Genomic DNA, 13357 nt, shown 5'->3' with positions numbered 1-13357 from the left:
TTTTTTTTCACTGAATACAGAATCCAGAAGAGTTTTGCATACACATTATAGTCATCTATCCTTTTGCAGTTCAGGAACACTAGTCTTGACATTCATGACTAAGTACTCTCAAACTGAGTGTGCCAACAGCAGAATTAATTTATGGATAACATACCTGTGCTTCATGAATATATTATGCACTACTATATTATGCACTACTGGAATCACAAATTAGATACTATTCACTAAAGCTTTAAAGACAAAGACATGAAGACTTAAAAATAAGCCATTCAGGAATTCTGTTAAATTCATAAAGATCTTTCTGCTTTCACGGAGCTATAGAAAATGATCTTAAAAAGAGTATTTTGAAAACTCCTTGGGAAAAAATATGATGGTACTTACAGAATTGCTATAAGTCTTCCAACACTGAAAAGATTAGAGATCACTGATTTGTCATCCACCATTACCTGTAAAATAGCTTCAATTACTGTTAATGTTTTTCCAGTTCCTGGTGGTCCAAAGAGAACATAAGGTGTTGGACGACATTCACCACTCAGTATCCTTTTCACTGCCAGTTTCTGTTGGTCATTCAGCATAGGATTGAAAAATTCACCAGCTCTCTGTTTAAGTGGCACAGTTTCACCAACTATAATCAAGATAAGCAAATATTAAAAGTCCACGTAAATATTTTTTTAACATATGTAGATTAAAGCAGTTCCAATTCACATTATGCTTCAAAAAGTTTTCATTTTCCTTATGTGGTAATAACCAATGATTTTCTCAAAAATTCTGACTTCATAGAATAGCATGTAGAAAATAAGCCATTAATATTTCAGAAGTGTATTGGATCTTTAACAAAACTGAAGGCCAGAAAAAGAACTGTGATTACATAACCCAACAATCTGTAAAAACTAATCAGTAATTTTAGCATCAAGCTCACCTTTTTATCCTAGAATAGCAAAATTTCAGTAACTTTCAGTAACTGGTACTTCAGGGATAGTACCAGTACTAGATGACCAGTAGTAAGTCATGACTACAGAAATTTTTTTTTTTAATTCTGTCTGAATTAGTCTAGCTTTAGCTTTCCACAGCAGAATCTTACTAACCCTTGGACAGAAGTGCATTCCAGGTAATCTATTCCATATTTCTTAAGGCATCCTATTGCTACAGAGTGATAAAATCACCCTCTTTGGCAATTAAGTACACTGATATTTAAAGTCACACGTTCCAGAAAAGCATAGCAATGGTCTAGGCTTTCTGAAAACTTTTCTAAAGTTTTAGCATCTTTGGCAAAGTAGCTATCCCAAGGATGAGACACAGCATCCCAGTAACAAGTTGGAAACTTTGAACATGACCAAAAGTTTTCCAGTAAACAATGGGGAAATGATAATTTAGTCAGTACAAAATATATCACTAGATGTCTGCTGCCACCTCCCTGGAAGTGTTCAAGGCCAGGGTGGACGGGGCTTTGAGCAACCTGGTCTAGTGGAAGGTGTCCCTGCCTATGACACAGGAGCTGGAACTAAGGTCCCTTCCAACCCAAACCATTCTATGATTCTATGAACTGGAGATGTTTAAGTAATCCACAGAAAGACTCTAATGAGACTTCCTGCTAGCACTGTTCTAGAATTTGTCTTTAAAAAGACAGAGCACAAGGACATCTAAAAGGTATCTTACTCAGCCCTGGTTTACTGAAGTGGTTGCAATCCTGAACTGTCTATACTTGAATATAAAGTATTAAAGTATACCAAGTTGGCTTGTTTGCGCAGCTACTTTTATCGCATCTGTTATGTTCATCTCCCTTGATGCCATGTATTTTGCTTGTTGGTTCTGCAGTTTTTTGACCTGAAAACAGCAAGTGAAGATAAATGCATTTACAACCTTAAGATGACAGGAAACCATCTTCACTAACACTTTTGAAGCTGCTAGGATTTAATTTTTCCCATTAAATAGCATTATCCCATTAAATAGAATATCTACTGTGAAGACAGAAAGATAGTAGAAGGTGGTGCTAGGAATTCCCACCTTTTAAATTTAAGACTTCTAGAAGTTTGGCTTATGTTAACATTAAACATTTATTTCGCAGTCAGCCATGGCTGAATAACTTGTTTCCTTCCACAAAAGCTAACGTTCACACTCCATACTACTAAGCAAGACGATACCTCTTTCAGATTGCAGCATGGAAGAAAACCGCTTTTAGGGAATGGGTGTTTGCAAGGTTCTAGACCAGATGCCTCAATCATCTCATAATACTGATCCTAATCCAGTAAAGTGATAAGTGTTAAAGGTTGATTACTCCTCCTTGTACAGGACAGAGGTATCATCCAGGTACGTTTGCTGCTTCCCCAGAGCCAGGATGTCATGGAAAGACTGCAAGGCTCATCTACTCCTTCTGGCTACTCCTTTTGCTGCTTACCCATGTGGATAAGTGACACCTTGAATAGATCAAGGGGATGATCATATAGCTCTGGGGTAAGCATGAGGGGTCCAGGTGATGTTCTCCACCACACTTCTAGTCAAACAGAAAGGCCCCAGCAGAAGCAGGCATCTTGCAGAACAATAACTAGCTGTGCTGCTGCTCTCACCAGCACAGCTCTGGGTCTATGTGCAGAAGCTCCTTGACTGCACGTTATTAATTGCAAAACCAGAGACATGTCTGAGTTGTTCCATCCTGCTGTGGTAACAGCAATCATACTGTCTGGTGGACTGTAACAAATCCCCACCAGAAGGAAGACAACATGGATGAGACTTCTGACAAACAGTTCACATCAGTCTCCTGATCACAGGTTGTGCAGCTTCCTGGAGATTTCAATCATTCACATACCTGCTGCAATTTACCCAGGAAATGTCTAGAATTTCTAGACTGAGTTGGTGACAGCTTCCTAACGTAAATGGCTGACATACTGATCAGAAACAACACTCTACTAGACGTGCTGCTCATATACAGGAAAGAGCATGTGTCCATACGCCAGCTTTTGTTGCAGAGATTGCAAGATTGGAGGAAGGCTAAGAAGGTAAAGCAGCGGAGTCAGAACTCTGGCAGTTCTAGAGCAAACCTCAGTTTCTAAAAAATCACCAGGCAAAATCCTCTGGGAAGCTACCACATGGGGAAAAAGGTGCCCAGGAGAGCTAAAAGTTACTTATTGAGTGTTCATAAACAAACCATCCTGTTGCACAAGATCATCAGGAATTTCAGTAGAAGGCCTGCTTAGCTAAGCTTGTAGCTTCTTGATGAATTTATAAAAGCTTAGTACAAGCAGAAACAAGGACAGGCAAAATATAAAAACACTGCTTGGACAATTGGACAAAATCAGGAAGGTCAAAGAGAACAAAGCACAGCTGAAGCTAAAATGTGGCAGGAACAGTGTAATAAGAAGGGATTTAGCAAGTGTTGTGGTGGAAGAGAGACAGTTCAAGGATTATGGAGGCTCACAGATGGGTAAGAGAAGACAATTTATTGATGGATGATATGGGAAAGAACTCAATGTTCTTTCTGCCTCAGACGCAGGGCTCCAGACTCCTGTGCAAAGTAACAGTATGGGAAGGAAATGGACAAGTAACAGAAGGCGAGGACCATGCTACAAACTGCTTAGAGACACTGGATAGGGTAGATGTGATCCACCACGCTGATTCAACTGTGGACACTGCTGCCTATTATCTACAATAAAAACATAATCATGACAAGCCAGGGAATGCCTCTGACAGCAGGAAAAAGCTAATATTGCTCCAATTTAAGATGGACAAGGAAGATCTGGGGAACTATAGCTCATCAGTCTCACTCCAGTCCCTGAGAATATCATGGAGCACATTCTTCCAGATTCCATGTCCTTCACATGGTTGGAAAAAAGGGTGACCAGGAATAGTCAACACAGCTAAACCAAGGGGCAGACCTTTCATGACCAAGCTGATTTTCCTCTATGACGAAGAGACTGTTATGTGGACAGACTACTACGTGGACAAAAGAAAAGCAGTCATTGTAATACTCCTTGACTTCAGCAAGGCTTTTGAAATGGTTTACTTACCACATCGTTATTTGCAGCCTGAGGACATATTAGCCAGATCAACAGACAGTTTGATGAGTTGAAAATTGACTGAACTGCTGGGCTCAAAGAGTATTAATCAATAGTTCGATACTCAGCTGGAAGATGGTGAAAAGGTAAGAACCCCAGGGTTGCTGTTGGGACTGATATTATTCAGTACCTTCGTTAATGACTACAATGAGACCAAGTAACACCCTCAACAAATTTGCAGACAACACAAAATCAGGAGTCATACCTCAAATGCCTGATGGTGCATCTTCAGTTCAGAGAGACCATGAGAAACTTGGCAACAGAGCCAACAGAAAACCTCATGAAATTCAGTAAGGAGAAGTGGAAAGCTCCACACCTGGGATTGAATAACTGTGAACTAAGATAGGTCGAGAACCTGCTGACTGAGTAGTAATCCTCAGGCCCTTCTCAAGATCCTGGGTTACTGTGGATGCTAGAACTGTACATGAGCCAAAATCACGTTCTTGTTATGAACGGGAGAACCTGAGAGCGCTTGAGTTTTTAGTTTGGCCAAGAGGAGGTAAAGAGGCAGTCTAATAGCCCGTGACGGCTTAAATCAGAGAGTTACAAAGAGACAAACTCTTCTTTGTAGTCACATATGATATAACAATGGACCACATCCACAAGTTGCAGATGGAAGATTCATACTGGGAATTAGGAAAAAAGCCTTGAGTGGAGAGGTAGTGAAACACAGGTTATGCAGAGGCTGTGGAACCTCTAGGCAAAAATAAAGAAATGCCCTCCTCATCCCCCCCAAAGCTAACTTGATTTAGTGTTGGTGACAGTCCTGCTTCAAATAGGAAGGAGGACTAGGGAACCTGCTGAAGTCCTTTCTAAGCCAGATTTCTACATTTTCTCCATATAATTTAACTAGAAGTTAAGAAACCTTGGTAAACCTACTCAGAACAGGATGATTACCTTCTATCATAAAATTATTTCCTGCCACAGTGACAGGACTTAAGTATCTACTCAATAGTAGCTACAAAAACTAGTCTAAGGCAAATCTGACAATTCCAATTATAAATCATACAGTTTTTTTATAAGCACTTTCCATTTGAGATGGGAGTGTTAACTTAATAGTATCAGTTATCATAAAATCCCCTGTCCCCAGGCAGCAAACAAAAACTGTCAACAGAAAGCAGCAGAATACAACTTTGATTCTTTGATACTCCACATTATGCAAATCCTTTCTAACAATAGCTGTACAGTAGGTGTCTGTTACCAATCTGAATGGTATTCAGCATTTTAAGGAACATTTACAGAATAGATACCTTATGTTCCTGCTGGGAACATTGTTCAAGGCCACCATCAACACCACAATACTCAGTAGCATTCTGGGTCTTGATAACTTGTGGTGATTGTAAGACAAGCCTTTCTGGAAACAACACTTCAAATTTGAAGGAGAAAGAGAAAATAGAGAAATTTGAAAGCCACACAAACACTGTGTATGTTTCACTGACTACATTACTGCTGATACGTCAGCTTGCTCTGAGTTGCCAAAACTGGTTTATTAGAACTAAAAGTGGTAAAGACCTGTGTGAAGGTCAGACGGATCGTTCTACTCAACCATAAAACAGGAAATCAGTGCTTTTTAATAAATTCTGAGGTAACACAAAACACTGCCATTTCATTTGCTATTGTTTTAAGAGTATGATTTCTACAGTTCTTATTGGCTCAAACAGTTCACAGAAGTTTGTTTCCACTCCTCTCCCCGTGATCACCAACAGATGAAATCATTCTGATGACACTTACTCTAGATTCAGAGAGTTGTTTGTAAATAAATAAATAAATAAAAATTTACAGAAAACTCCTCTAAGAACAAACTACAATGCATTCCTCTCAGTATGCCCTGATGTGAAAGCAATATAAAACACAAGACTCCCAACAAACAAACTCCTCTAGATAGCTTAAGTCAACTGAAGTGTACCTTTTTCACCCAGGTAGATAGCTTGCTCAACTGCCAAATGGCATCGCCTGCTAGTAAGCCTGTTATCAGAATACAAATTTGTAGATTAAAGTAAAAACTTACATTTCCATAAACTACAACAGCATACACCTACAAAGTATCTGGTATTTTTTTACTATGCACCAGTGCATATAAAAATAGGAGTTTTATATAAAAAACGCTCTTTTTTTTTTAAAGAAGCATCTATTGAGAAATACGCTGCAGAAGCATCAATCAACAGCTTTGCTATGAATAATATTGATACATACATTCTCAAGCTCTTCAGTGAGAAAAAGATGGCCTAGTGTTCCAGACTTAGACAGTCTTTCAAGGAAGTTCTCTGTAAAATCAGCTTTGCACAGAAGATTAAGTAACTGTATACAGATAATAACATCCCATGAACAAAACAAAAGTAAAAAAGTATGGGTGGTTAACATCAGCAATTTTTTTTGCTTAGTCTTGCAGCCATATTAGTATATTTTTTTTTCTTAAAAAAAAAAACCCCAAACCCAAGAACCTCCCCCCCCCCCCCCGAAAACAAAACACTCACCCCCCCCCCCCCCCCCCGCCATTTGACTGCTTGGCTTTGGTGCAATCATTTAGAGAGGCTTACGGTGAGAATTCTTTGTACATAGTGACTACAGTTGCAGTCTTTTACTAATGAATGTAGTGGCAAAGGTGTGTTGAGGGAAAGAGGTGAAAGAATTGGCAAGATCTTAATTATGTCCTTCTATCTGCATCCACCAAAACAACCAATTGACCATCATGTATATTTTAGAAGTCACTTTAGTAGAGAAATCATTAAATACTACTTTTTGGAAACTTATAAAAATACCTGCAGTGAACAAATTCCACATCCATGGGTTCCAAGTTGTAAGTCTGTTCAAAGTCTGCATTAAATTTAAGAGTAACATCTTCATTACATATCTGTTGCAATGATAAAAAAAAAAAAAGTCAGTTTACTAATGAAGGTTTAGTACTTTAAACACAAAGAAGCATCTCTGAAAGCATTGAACACTCCCCCTCGCCCCCCCCTTACCCCCCAAAAGAACATCTATATTTACCTTCTATCAACATATTGCATATCTAGATTATGAGTGTTTTCAGAGCAGGTAAAGATTATAATCTAGAAAGAATAGGGAAGCCCAAGACGTAAAAAAATACAGTAAAAATACAAAATCACCACTCAGAATGTAGATAAAAAAATCTGGCTTCCTGAAAGTCAGGTTAAACTAGTCTTTAACTCCATGAATTGCCAGCTTCCCCTTTGAAACCTGTGGGCCACAGTATTTTCAACAGCACATACACCTTGCTTACCTCAGTAATATAGGCAACGTACTCTATTATATGCTCAGAGTAGACCTGACTTTTCAGTATCACCTTATCACCTAATTGTAAACAAAGTTAAAAGGCAACATACTGTTACAAGGAATAGTAAAGTTCTCACCACACCACTTAATTTCTTCCTCTTTTGCATGGTTAAACATCTAGCATCCTGCAAATTCCTAAACTAACTTCAGCAAAGTTGCTGTATTCGTGAGTACCTGTTCTGAAATGCCATATGCAGTTGTATATTACATTTTAAAAGGCACCTAATATTGACGCCATCAGACAACACCTCCTGAAAACAGTATCTTGCATATTATTTGAGATTCTGAATTCAATTGTAACTACTTTCCCAACTTTTGCTTTTGATATACCTATTGTCTTTTATTACTACATCGCACACTTTATTTTTGCTGAAAGCAAAGAACAGACACATGCAATACTGCTTCAGACAGCAGTCACTGTAATACTCACACTGAGACACTAACAGTGCAGTTCACCTGTCTAGTAGCCCAGATTAATAACTCTGTGTTCAAATATATGAAAGACTTCTTTAAAGAAATGAATAAGCAATGGAGTTTGTATTGCACTGAAAATATTGATCAACATGCTTTATCTCACATTAATTACTACCTGTAATCAGGCGAGGTCTGCCCTCTTCTACTCCTGGCACTTCCAATACTAACAAGTTCCCATTTCTTTTCAAAGTAACCCCACTCATGTTAAAGTCTTTCATCTCCATTTCTGCATGGATTTCTTCAAGCCACAAGAGAGTAGAAAAGTTTGCTTTATAATTATCTAGATTAAGAGGCTGAAAAACAAAACAGTATACATTACTGTTGTAACTTCTACACTAAAATATGGAACCCACTATTCTTAACATTATACAAAACACCTCTTAAAACAGACTGCACAGCAACTGAGTTGCCAATTAAGGCACCTAAATACATGTATCTATACACTTGCTAATATTCTAAGCTCCCCCACTAGTCAAAGTAGAATTAGCATAGTCCTTGGAGCTCAAATACAATAGCCAGTCAGCTACCAAGTCTCTCCCTGCTACAATGGCACTTTCAACATCTGAATTCAGGGGCAGTCTACAAACTGAATTCTGTGCTCAGCGATCCCAGAAAGCAGTACACTGCCCAGAGGTGGGTGAAGAGGTAGTCATTTCAGTCGTGGCCTGACTGATGATTATACAACTTATGGCAAGCTGGAAGAACCTGAACTTTCTCCCTCTGAGCTTAATGCATCTCACTGATGAGGTATTCTCTAACAGTACAAAGCTCTATCTAAACAATGGCTGATAGCACAGAATGCTTCCTATTTGGTATCTTCTCACTCAAATACAAGGCGAATGAGCAGTGCTTACTGGAGCAGACTTAAAACGGTCACCAGTACCAGACAGATCTTAAGGTGTGGTTAAAAAAATTTACCATTAATGGCAGGCTTTCAGTATAAAATTATTTTAAACACTACAGAGTTTTATCTTCTTTTTGAGAGAGGGTCACTAACCTGCTATCTTAATGCTGTGATCTCAGGTTTTGTGAGCTGTTTAGAAATCAGACAACAGCCTTTTACATTTTTGAAAAATTAGTTATCAGTCCCAGTTAAGTCCTTAAAAAGTTAGGGAAAAAAAAGTGTGTTGCAGCAATGTTCTACCAGAAATCAGGACAAAGTTTTGGAGGAGTAATCACTGTAATACTCTTGTTAGACTTCAGGTTTGGTGGTGTTTTTTTTGGTTTTGGAGGTTTTTTTTTTTTTTTGTTGTGGTTTAACCCCAGCCAGCAGCTAAGCACCACGCAGCCGCTCACTCACTCCCCCCCACCCAGTGGGATGGGGGAGAAAATCGGGAAAAAGAAGCAAAACCCCCGGGTTGAGATAACAACAGTTTAATAGAACAGAAAAGAAGAAACGAATAATGATAATGATGACACTAATAAAATGACAACAGCAATAATGAAAGGATTGGAATGTACAAATGATGCGCAGTGCAATTGCTCACCACCTGCCGACTGGCACCCAGCTAGTCCCCGAGCGGCGATTCCCCGCCCCCACTTCCCAGTTCCTATACTGGATGGGACGTCCCATGGTATGGAATACCCTGTTGGCCAGTTTGGGTCAGGTGCCCTGGCTGTGTCCTGTGCCAACTTCTTGTGCCCCTCCAGCTTTCTCACTGGCTGGGCATGAGAAGCTGAAAAATCCTTGACATTAGTCTAAACACTACTAGCAGCAACTGAAAACATCGGTGTTATCAACATTCTTCTCATACTGAACTCAAAACATAGCACCATACCAGCTACTCGGAAGACAGTTAACTCTATTCCAGCTGAAACTAGGACTTTTTTTTTTTAATGTATTCTGAAATCACTATACTTGCTGGAAGAATTTGAACAAGCCAATAGTGAATGAAATCTGAGGATTTTTTTGAAAAAGTTTTGAACAACCAGAAAAGAAACCTCTGTTATTGCAATAACTTAAGAATTTCTGCTTTCATTTGCTATGAAACAACTGCTGGACTACTGTTCTGACACCCCCAAAACCCCTTTCCAATGATGCCTAAAAAGTGAGACTGAAGAAGAATCTTTGTTCAGCTTCTGTAATATCCCCCCAGCAGTATACTTCTACTTCCTTTTCCGTTTGTCACGTTTACCCTTCTGTACTCTTGTAAGCTTGGATTCTGTGACATACTGAAACCCACGGAAGTTATGGAATACAGACTAAAGTCTTAAGTCTACTTGATAACAATATTACATCATCTTCTATTACACCAAGGGCTATACATTTTTGATAAATTAAGGCCAGCTTGAACAAACACACTTACATAAAATATACTTTCTTACATAAACCTACAGTTGCATACCTCTGCTAGGAAAGGCTGAAAGGTCAGTATGTCTAACTTCTGCTCCACACACCTTCTTAAGTCATCTGGTATGGTATAATGCGGGAGAAAGCTTGGCAAATACTTTCTGTGATTTCTAAAACAAAAATGTATGACATATCATTTAGCATTCTCAAATTAAGTTATGTGAAAAACAGCTAATGAACATGCCACATCACCAAGGCTATAAAACCAAAACACACACATGACAAACCCAATGATTTCTTCAAAGTGACAATTGAGAAGTTTGCTATACTGGGAAGAAAGGTAGAGTGTTCCAGTTACAGATTATTTGAAAACATCATTTGTCTGCTTTTTCAGTTTAGGGATATTTTTATAACTAAGCAAATACTATAAGTATAATGGAAGCTTATTTGCAAAAGGAAAAATTCTGAATGAAAGATAGGAAGCATTTATCAGATATAGATGTCAAAGTTGCTTGAGGAGTTAAGAAGCTCTCTCTGAAAACTATTTCCGATTTTCCATCTTTTTTATTAGTAACACTATTGTTATTTGTAGATTACTATGCAACAGCGTTTATCTTGTTTATCACCACATTATATAGTGGGAAGAGCTCCTGTTTGACAAAGAAATCAAGCAGTTCGTTACTAAAACAACCTCTTTTATCAGTAATGTCCACAATTACCTTGTTTACAACATACATGTATAAACACGTACAGACTCTCCCAGTTTCACATTTTCTTTGTGAGTGTTGTAGAACAGGTACTGCTCTATTTGGTATTGCTGTATTAGGTAAGTGTTATTTTTTTTGTCTAATTCACACTACCTTCTGTACTTAGGGGCAACCACTGTTGTTTTCCTTGGCTGAGGTTCTGCAATAATTTTAGGCTTTCTTGGAGAAAATGGTTCCACAGGTGCTATTAGTAATTCTTCCTCACTTGTTACGGTGGCTTCAATATAGCGTCCAACAGTAAAATCAGAAAAACCAAGCAACAGGAGTTCTCTACTGTGTCCAGGATTTCTTCAAGTAAGCAGAAGTTATGTTCTTAAAACCATCATGTTCACACTTTATTTTCCCCAGCCATAAGTATTTTTTTAAAATAAAATTGTAGATTCTTATTTCAGTAACATATGAGAACTGCTCACTTAGGGTAATTCCTCTTTCTTACTCCCCACCCCAAGTTCAATACAGGTATCGTAAATAATAATATATATTAAAAAAAAAAAAAAAAGTCTCAAAATCCCTATTTCATCAAAAGCTTGGGTAAAGAGATCCCTCCCCTAACATACTAGGCACAGAATTAAAATAATTCTTTCACAAGGAATACCTTGGAATTACTGTTACTGAAAAAGATTAGCAAAACATTTCAATCAGAGGAAACTGAAGCATATCGCTTCACTGCAGCAACAGCTTTGCTCCACCTTGCTTAAGGCTGCTCAGAACTGAACCCTAACTGTAAGGGCATCAAATGGAGAAAGTAGGACAGATCCTATGTTTCTGAAAAAGCACACTTTATATGTGTAAGCAGTGCTTGGGGAGTGACAGAGGGGGGGAAACCCCCCCCAAAACCCAGAGAGAAACCAATCTGAAGAAACTGTTCCAAGGAACTTAAGACAAGAGATCGAACACACACCACCTGTTCTGAAATCCCTTAATGAACTCATCCCAGCACTACCCAGAGCCCAATTCTCTCCTTGGCACTAACTCTATGGTCCAACACTGTTACTATGTGTCTGAAACAAAAGCATCCCAGTAGAATACCAGCTTACTTTCTCTTTGCCAGGAGTACCACTTTTTCATATCAACTAGCACTACCTGCTCAGGTTAAGCTATAGCCTGGTTTTCTCTGATACATGAACTCAGTGCAGACACTGAACTGTCCAGATTTATAGTCTAAATTTTCAGTCTCCATGGTCTCTTAAGTGGCCAGCAAGCACTTGTTACCTTCATGCTGCTGCCTCCATGGAATTTTGTGTGGATTGTTCCAAATTATTAGAAGATTTTCAGACTTTGTGGTATTTACAGATCTACAGTGAAATATAAATTGTTCTTTCCACATGCCTTTCTCCACAAAGGCAGGCCATGCTTGCATCTTATTTTTCAAACTGCAGTTAAAACACTCTCCTAAGAAAATTTCTACCCCTTGCCTCAGTATTCAAAATGGTAACAGAAGTAGTTTGAAAGTTAATGCAGTGTTACTTTAATGAATGAAACCATTTGACCTTGATTTCCCCTGTTCAACTTTCAAATTATGATCATAAGAATCAATGGTTGTGGTACACAGTTTGTAGAGCTACAGCTGGAAGTAACTGAAAAGTACATGAAAGTAAGCTTTCCAGCATGAGGTTCCTACTTGAATACTGAAAGACCTCACCCAAACCCACTTCTTATTCTTAACTAAATCCATGAAATATTTTGTACAGCAAAGTATTTTTGTTTTTTAAGGGTTTTCCAAGATCTACAAACCACTTCCTCTATTAATTACACCTTCAAGGAAGAAAGCATTTTTTTTTTATGTCAGCATAGGTAACCTGCATTTAATATCACAGGACAGTGAAGTTTAAGATCCAGCCATGCAGCAACATGAGTATGACATCAGGGTACCAAGACTGGAAGAAACGTATCAGACATAACTCAAATTCCCAGGAAATCTACATTAGCTCTAGTGCTCATGGAGCAATGGGTCTCCTGAAAAGAATATAGCCAGCTGTAGGCATTATCTTCACCTTACTGTGATTTTTTTTTTTTTGAGAGAAGTTATCTACTCCCACTATATTTCTTCATTTACTACTACCATTTTCTTTCAACAAAAATCAGAATCAAGCATTAAAATGCTAACTACTTTCAAGGTCTAATATAGGATTCCACATCATTTGCTAATATGTACTGGCTTACTTTATCCTACACCAAACAGAACTGTGCTCAGAATAAGGGAACTATTAAGTCAATTTTTATGACTTGTTGCCATTGTATCAGTCAGAACCAATGGAAAGAAATACTTACACAGCTGTGCATATGATCACTATGTATGTTTTTCCACCTGGTGGTATGAGAATTTCTCCAGTAATATTGACATGCTCTATTGGTTGTTCCACATCTTCTCTTTGCTCATGTCCTCCATTATGTAGATTGTCATCTTTCACCAAGGAAAAGTTTTCTTTTGTCTTTGATAAATTTGTATCCTGAGAATTAATTTCTTCTGTAGTAAACACATT

At 38.3% G+C, this 13357-nt stretch overlaps 1 protein-coding gene across 8 annotated transcripts in view; it reads right to left on the bottom strand.

Moving 5' to 3' along the window:
• The window catches only part of LOC115341465 (RNA helicase Mov10l1-like), a 36123-nt gene that overhangs the window by 22538 nt on the left and 228 nt on the right, over nt 1-13357 (bottom strand). For all 8 annotated transcript variants that reach the window (XM_030014533.2, XM_030014535.2, XM_030014537.2 and 5 more), the window contains exons 2-11: nt 13146-13341; nt 10968-11162; nt 10163-10277; nt 7933-8110; nt 7291-7361; nt 6809-6900; nt 5956-6014; nt 5300-5415; nt 1728-1824; nt 447-625 (exon numbers count right to left, since the gene is read on the bottom strand). In XM_030014533.2, coding sequence (XP_029870393.1) covers nt 447-625; nt 1728-1824; nt 5300-5415; nt 5956-6014; nt 6809-6900; nt 7291-7361; nt 7933-8110; nt 10163-10277; nt 10968-11162; nt 13146-13341 — 1298 coding nt within the window. The remainder of the gene's footprint in view (nt 1-446; nt 626-1727; nt 1825-5299; nt 5416-5955; nt 6015-6808; nt 6901-7290; nt 7362-7932; nt 8111-10162; nt 10278-10967; nt 11163-13145; nt 13342-13357) is intronic.

Source organism: Aquila chrysaetos, chromosome 5, assembly GCF_900496995.4.
Source record: "Aquila chrysaetos chrysaetos chromosome 5, bAquChr1.4, whole genome shotgun sequence".
NCBI classification, from domain to species: domain Eukaryota; kingdom Metazoa; phylum Chordata; class Aves; order Accipitriformes; family Accipitridae; genus Aquila; species Aquila chrysaetos.
Note: the sequence above shows the minus strand (reverse complement) of the source record. Positions and strands in the feature narration are given on the sequence as shown.